Genomic DNA, 7830 nt, shown 5'->3' on the forward strand with positions numbered 1-7830 from the left:
CACACCACACAACTACAGCAATGCCAGTATAACCATAGAGCAAGGACCCAAACAAATCATGTACAGTGAGAAAATGTATACACCGCGTGCGAGTGTACAGTCTGAATGTAACGCGGGTCAGGGGTCATGACAGTACACAATAAGAGTTAGTAGACTAGCCAAACAAGTATGTCGATTGGCGGAATATTACACTCCTCCTCCCTACAATGAAACCTGTCCATTAAATATTTAACTTATGCAAAGCAAGTTATGGATCAATTTTAAAATTCTTAGCACAACTGATAGTTTTAGAAATCACTATATCCAGGTCGAATCGAAAACTATTATATGTTTTTAAAAAAAAATTCAACTTACAACAAATAACAAACATGCTAAACTTTCAAGTACAGGGGTGGGCTACCCTGACTTGCAACAAACTGCACTGAGGATTATTCTGCCTCAGATGTGTGTAGCTGTACTTAACCTATGCGAACATGCAGATGAAGTGTTTGTAAATCCATAGCGATCAGGTGCATTCCTGATGCGATCTGGATATTTCCTGTCAGCTGGTGGAACAGGTTGCAGTTCAGGTTCGGCCGATGCTCGTGGTTCTGGCTGATCGTTGGTTGCTGGAGGGATGACATTTTCCACGGCAGGTTGTTCTGGAAGTGGGACGGCGATAGCAGAGCCGAAGTCAATGTCGGCGGCCAGATTGTGTGACTCGTGATGTGGTTCATGTGGTACGCTCTCTTGTTGACGAAGATGATCAACATGTCGTTTGATCTCGCAACCATTGTGAACTAAGCGGATTTTGAAGGAGACTGGACCAGCATAGCCTGTAATGGTGCCTGGTAGCCAAAAGTAGCCAGTCTTAGTGAAGTTGCGAACTACTGTGTAACCAATCTCAAACACACGTGTCTTGGCGTGCTTGTCGTGATGATGTTTCTGTTTTTCCTGTTGTTTGATGACACGCTGAGCTACATCAGGGCGAAGCTGATCAAGGTGGGAGCGTAAGCGTCGACCCATCAGCATTTCCGCCGTTAGCTTATATTCCCCGCAGATTCTCACGGAAGACTTGTCTGACTTGAGGACTGGAACTATGTGCGCTGCCCACTCGGAGAACTCAACCGGTTCGATGATGCCTGCAGCTTGCAGACGGTGAAGTTCATTGTCCACAATGTTCGCATTGCGTACGGTACTACGCGACCCGCGTGCTTTGCAGAATCGTGGTCTGACGTCCTTGTCGAATAGATCTTGGCGGATGTTCCCTTCAAGGTACCCAACTCATCCTTAAATACTGCAGAATGAGTTTTGAGTACTTCCTCAACACTAGTAGTCGCGTGCAGAATGTTGATTTGCTGCCAGTTTGAAGCCAGTTTCGTCCAAGAAGGTTTGGTCCATCGCCTTTAACAACGAGTAGCGGAAGGTTGAACATCCTTGCGTTGTAGTCAACTTCCACATTGAAGTTTCCGAGAACTGAAACTTGTTCCCCGATGTAGGTGCGGAGTTTGAGTTTTGTCTTCTGCAGGTTCGCGTTTGGCCACCGTGACTTAAATGTCTGTTCTGATACAAGCGAAAGCGCTGCTCCGGTGTCAACCTTCATGACGAGGTCGTTGTTGTCAACGGACATGGTGACTTTGATTGCCTTCATGCCCTGGCGGTCAGTGGAACATCCGAAGAGCGAGTACACGGGTGTGATCATGTCAACATCAGACGCATTCTCATCGCTTTCAGTGAAATTACTGTCCACAGCGGAACTCATTTGCTTGACATGTGGTGTTTTTCCACCTTTACCACTGATACAGACACTCGCGATATGTCCTCGTTTCTGGCAGTTGAAACAAGTATTGTTCTTGAATCTGCACTTGTCGGAATGGTGGTTGCCTTTACCACAGCGATAACAGGGTTTCTACACATGCTGTTGCTTCTTCCTTGCACTGAATGTATAGGTTTTCGTGCAACTGATGTTTGGCTTTGCGACATTTTGTTCAATGTTCGGTCACTATGGGTTTGCGTGGCCTGCAAATCTTTCACATCTTTCAATGGCCGCTCTCTCCATGCTCAGAGCCGTTGCCAATGCTTTCTCAAGTGTCAGAGTTTTTTTCAGCAAGCAGGCTAGGTTGAATGCGGTCATTTCGGACACCGCAAACTAATCGACCCCGCAACATATCGTCCAGTGTGCCTCCATAGTTACAAAATTCTGCGAGGGAACGCAAAGCAGCGACATATTGGGCTACAGACTCACCCTCTTCACGATATCTGCTGTTGAACTTGAATCGTTGGACGATTTCCGACGGTACTGGGTTGTGGTGTTGAGTCATACATTTGACCAGTTCCTCATAGGATTTGTCTCCAGGTTTAGCGGGGGGCCACGAGATTGCGAAGCAACTTGTAGGCGTCGGGCCCAATCACAGTGAGAAGCACGGCTTGTTTCTTTGCTGCAGTCGTGACATCGTTGGCGACAAAATAATGTCCCAATCTTTAGACGTACTGCAACCATTCCTCTTTTCCTTCGCGAAATTCCTCGATTTTACCATTCACGGCAGCCATGGTAATTAACTGTCCTCGTCGCCAATTTGTAATGAACTGTGATAACCTGGTTTATTCTCGATTTCTTAATTGGCTCGGCACTGGAGAGCATTATTTATTCAACACTGCAATACACACCACACAACTACAGCAATACCAGTACATGTATAACAAATCATGTACAGTGAGAAAATATATATACACCGGTTGTGAGTGTACAGCCTGAATGTAACGCGGGTCAGGGCCGGGTCATGACAGTACACAGTAACAGTTAGTAGAGTAGTCAATCAAGTATGTCGATTGGCGGAATATTACATTTACCGGGATTATTACAATAGTACTGTATCCATTCATGGAATAATTGCATGAAAACCTCACATTTCCAAGTTTGGCTATGCACATTTTTTACTTATTACTGTCTTTATCCCTTTTGTAGTGAACGCATTGGGGGGGGGGGGGTGCACTCAAATAGTTGAAAGTTTAATTTTAAGCGAAAATTACGCTGCCTACCAGCAGTGATTAAAGGGTCGTACTCCCGACAGCAACCTAGCTCCTTCAGTTTGTCTGGCTGCAGGTGGAACGTGTAGCACACAAACTGCGTAACGGTTTTTGCAGGTATGGAAAAGACGTCCATCGCCAAATTGAATAGAATAGCCATAAAGACTCAGTCCTTGCACAGGGCGCCCTCAGGAAAATTAAGAGTATCAAATCGCGCGTAGACTTGATGACAAGTGAACTGCAGTCGAACTCCATCGGCGCGGCTGGTATAAAACTAGTACGTAATCGGCCGGGTTGCGACATATCGTACGACATGACGATTATGTTCCCGCACCGTTATTCATATATGCAAGTGTGACAGGGCCAAGTTTTACTTGTAGTTTTTACTGTATTTTTTGTAGTGTTTTAGGATAGGAGTAGGCCCCCTGAATAAATCACCCCTTTTTATTAGATGTCCCCTACCCATTCATAGAAGTGTGTACCCCTGATTAACTTTTCCCTCTTCCCCAGTAACATGACCCCTTAGAACAATAGCCCATTTGATAAGCCCCGTGTGCTCCTGCCACCCTGTAAGACCACAGACCCCTCATGATCAGTAGCAGACCAGCGGCAGTAGAGAGAGGAGCGTGCATTTTATTATCTCTCTTTTAATTCAGTCCCCTTGATTTTCTTGGGTGCGACTTGCCCTGTGTGAGCTTTTATCTGCTCGAGTAATTATTGGTGAGTTCTGATATATGTTTTTTTTGTATTTTCTCATTAAGTGTATTATTAAGTTTTTTAGAAGTTTTGATCTGTTTTGGTATTGTTCAGAGTTTTGACAATCAAGTTTTATAGAATTCCTGAACAGCCTTGTAAGTTGCAGGAATTATCACTTGAAGTTTTTAGATTGGGTTTATTTAGAAATTACTTGAAGAAAGTTAGCTTATATTGTTTGATTTGATTGATCAGGATCGTTAGACATGTTAGAGTTCTGTTATCTTTGAGGAAAACTGTGTTGACAGAAGTTTGATTTATTTCATTGACTTAATTTCCGAGGAATGACTTGGATAGATGCATATTGCATTGCCTTTTGATTATTAGGTTAATTGTTGATTTGATACTTTTTCTTTTGACATCTGATTTCAGTTTTGGATGGTGTTTTCTTCATTACTTAATTGTTTTATTGTGCCAAGAGGAGTGGTTTTCCCACAGACTTTTTACTGATTAGTTTGCCATGTTTATTCATTAGTTAGACCTGTCAAAGCTGCTCGTTTACTGTAGACCTGCATTTCCTTTATTTTGTATTTAGCCACCTGTTCCATTTAGTTATTCTTATCTGCTTTGGACCTGTGCAAATTTAATTACTGTTCAGGAATGTTGAATTACCCCCTTGGTGGTTAGTCTCACCTGGCATTCAGAAGACAAGGACCACTGTTTATCTTGCTCATTAAATATTCACAAGAGATTTTGGTGTTCTTGGCAAGACTGTATAGCAGGTCCACATGGCATTGTTTATATTACTTTAGACCTAGTGTAACCTGGGTTGTTTGCATTGTTTACTTGTTTCTTATTATGTTCTTTACTCTCTTATCTTGTTAACAGATTTCTGCCAGAAGTGTCTTTAAGGTCCACTTTATACAACACTGTGTTGGTTAAATACTTTTGGTTTTTAACTTGGTTTGAGTCTTTGTTTTTTTTTAGGTTTTTAAGTTGGTTTTAAGTTTCTTTATGTTTCTTTAAGTTGTTGGTTTTAGGGGTTAGTCTTTGCTCTTACTTGATTTTCGTGGTCTTGGTTTTATAATTATCTGGTCATTTTGAAAGTTCTTGTAAATAAATTCTTTTTGTTTTGTTTTTTTGGTTCGAAATCTAGAATTTGTGTCCCTTGTCCTTATTAATTCAGTCTCCTCGCGACTTTTCTCTTCACAGATCCTGAGTTTAGTTCAGTTGTAGTGGCTTTAGTGCGAGTTCCCCATAGTGCGTCATTTTTCCAGGTTACACAAGCAGCGCAATAATGCAGTGCATTTTTGCGGTGAGATCCAATCGCTCACCGCTACGCAAATGAGGACTCATTCATTCCGTTACATGGGGAGTTCTCCTTATTACATCAGGGACATGTTTGAAGATCTGGCGACGTTTTAAAGACCACTTCCCTCAGCTTCGCCAATGGTGTCTAAAAATAAAATGTATTATTGTGATATACTTGATTTATTTCGAAGTCGTGTATGTCCTATAATGAATTTTGCAATGTTACACATCACAGAGTACAACCCTTGAAGTAATGAGAACGATCTTCCGTGGCGGCCTAGAATACGCTCTGGAATCTGAACCAATCAGAGTGCTCGCATAGAATTTGCTAGCGATTCAAAATGCTCCCATGTGTTGTGTACAAAATTGAAAACGTATTCGCCAAGTCGGTAATTCAACATCAGTAGTCAGCATCATTTGGTCTGGGAACCAATCTACGCGCATTGCAGCGGTATAGGGCACGCGTGGAGCCAGCAACCGGTCTTATGTCTATGCCGGTACCGTACGCAAAACGATTACCGACTTGGCACCAAGTCTAGCATAGTACCGACGTTTGTTCGCTCGTACCCCGCCCTGCAAACATTGCGCTGGGAAGGGATGATGCCGCTGCTCAAAATCTTGTGAAGGAAGTACAGGTGACATTATGGATAACTTATCATGACTTTGGCACATGGGCGTCGCCAGGATTTTTTCTAGAGGGGGGCAAACAAAATTTTGACCAAAAATGCTTGTATTTTTCAACACATTTTCGATTTATCAGTTTTAGAGGGGGCAGGGACATTTTGCCCCCCCCCCCCCCAACTCATTAAATTTACACCACTTTGTCTTCGCGCCTCTTTTTTTTTTTTTTTTTTCTTTTTATGCGTCTTTTTTTTTTTTTTTTTTTTTTTTTTGGCTTTTCCGGGGGGGGGGGGGGGCAAGCTTTGGCATGTAGCTAGCGCTCGCTACGTATGATAAACAGCAGCAGTGCTGATTGTACGTCACTGGTCACGCAAAATGAATCAAATGAGAGCTCGAAGAGATCAGCCCGGCCCAGCGTCCTGTTTGCAGGGCGGAGGTACGAGCGAACGAAAAACGAATTTAGATCTGCCCACAGTTAGGGCGCTCTGCAGGGTGAGTAAAAAACCCGAAGCCCCTAATGTTTGAACCATTGTTTAAGTGAAGTTCTACATGTAGCACTTTCAAAATCTGTTATATAAAAACCCCATACCTATAAGCTTTCTTTTAGTACAAGAATCATTTAAATCACTTACGTACTTTTCAAGTTAGAGAATTTTAAACACAACCACCGTTTTAAGGTTCTGTCCACAGATCACAATAAAGTTCAGTGCTCTTTCAGCAAAACGAAAACATGGGGATGTGTGTGAATTGTTTTCGTAATGCACACCTTTTTGTGTGATGCATGGACAGAACTTTAAAACGGTGGTTGTGTTTAAAATTCCGTAACTTGAAAAGTACGTGAGTGATTTGAATGATTCTTGTACTAAAAGATTTAGGCTTTAATGTCCTAGATTTTGAAAGTACTACACATGAAGAACTTCAATAAAACAATACTCCTGACATTTGGGTTTCGTTTTTTTTTTACCCTCCCTGTTTATGCGAGCGGTCCATTGAATATTACTCCATTACTTTTCATCCATTGAATCTGCAGCTGTTGCTCTCAAGTGCTACACGTGTGCTGCGGGTGGATTCTGTACTGACGGCGAGATTGGCCAACTTCAGACTTGCCCGAGTCTCCCTGGCTTCAAGTCCGATCAGTGCGGCAAATTTGACGGAGAAATATCCGTATCTATTGCAGGTGGTTCATTTGGTTTAATGTCTTCCTTCGTAAGAAGAAACATTAATAGGCCATTACTTTTTAGCCAATGGAGGGCGCTTTAACGCGCGCTTTTTCCTGGCAGGATAAAGTAAAAGTTGAATTTGAACTAATCTACCACACTGATAGACACGTTTTACAAGAAGTACTGGCCAGTCCCCAAGCGGTAACAAATTTAGAAGCTGACATGGCAGTCGATCATAAGTAAGAACACCCTCAACTTTCTTTCAGGAGAAAGATGAATGTAAATTGTGATCTATTCCCCCCCAGGAGGCAAAGTATCTCTCAACGGAGTTACTCGCGATTGCGCCATGATCCCGGAGAATGTGGACGCCCCACCCCTCCGGTGCTTATCTGGCTCCGAGGCTACTGCTTATTTCCGCTACATAATCGAAAGTGTGGTTCCTGAAGGCACCATTCTCGGTGAAAACCCAGATTTCCAGGTCACCGGCGACCTCTGCTACTGCGCAGATGACGGCTGCAACGGAGTAGACTCCCTGAAGCCGTTACTTTGGCTGATCCTCATCGTGGGCTCGATGCACTTGATACTGAAGTAAGTGGCGGCTGGTGTGAATAAGGCTATCAAGAGGTGGATTTGCTCACGGCCGTACAAGTTGTAGATTACAGTTGCTTTGATTATAATCAGCAGCCACGCCTATCGTTAAATATTTAGCACACCCGTATGCATTTGCACACAATAATGGGTGCTATGTGTATTGTACTTTGATTGGTACGAGTATAGTACTCTTGGCTGTAAACAGCAATGTAGCAATAATAATGAAAGTCATGTGACTAGCTCTCATCGCCCAATCAAGATACAGTCTGTGGGTAAGGTGTTATAAGTGTTCAAAATGGTACATGTTTTTCAAGGATGCTGGTGATTATTGTTTTAATATCCATTCATTAAAAATCAACTGTGCGTTGTTAACAAAGTAACTCTGGGTTATCACTTGTCAATTCAGGCTATTCACAATGCAGTGCACCACCAAGAGTTTGCCACGGAG

General features: G+C 42.8%; 1 protein-coding gene across 1 annotated transcript; it reads right to left on the minus strand.

Moving 5' to 3' along the window:
- Nucleotides 1-1188: 1188 nt before the first annotated feature.
- On the minus strand, nt 1189-5652 carry LOC119735219. Its single transcript, XM_038208926.1, has 2 exons — nt 5530-5652; nt 1189-1888 (listed from the first exon to the last, which is right to left on the minus strand). The coding sequence occupies exons 1-2, from the start codon at nt 5650-5652 to the stop codon at nt 1250-1252; spliced, it is 762 nt and encodes a 253-aa protein (XP_038064854.1). The 3' UTR covers nt 1189-1249.
- Nucleotides 5653-7830: the final 2178 nt, after the last annotated feature.

This window comes from Patiria miniata, unplaced genomic scaffold, assembly GCF_015706575.1.
Source record: "Patiria miniata isolate m_02_andy unplaced genomic scaffold, ASM1570657v1 HiC_scaffold_29, whole genome shotgun sequence".
In the NCBI taxonomy this organism is placed as follows: domain Eukaryota; kingdom Metazoa; phylum Echinodermata; class Asteroidea; order Valvatida; family Asterinidae; genus Patiria; species Patiria miniata.

Bases quoted from the DNA above. Each gene is read 5' to 3' on its own strand.
- LOC119735219 (XM_038208926.1), bottom strand. From the start codon at position 5,652: ATGTCACCTGTACTTCCTTCACAAGATTTTGAGCAGCGGCATCATCCC. The intron at 1,889-5,529 runs GTAATCGTTTTG...CAGCATGTGTAG, and splicing joins CTAGACTTGGTGCCAAGTCG to AAACCCTGTTATCGCTGTGG.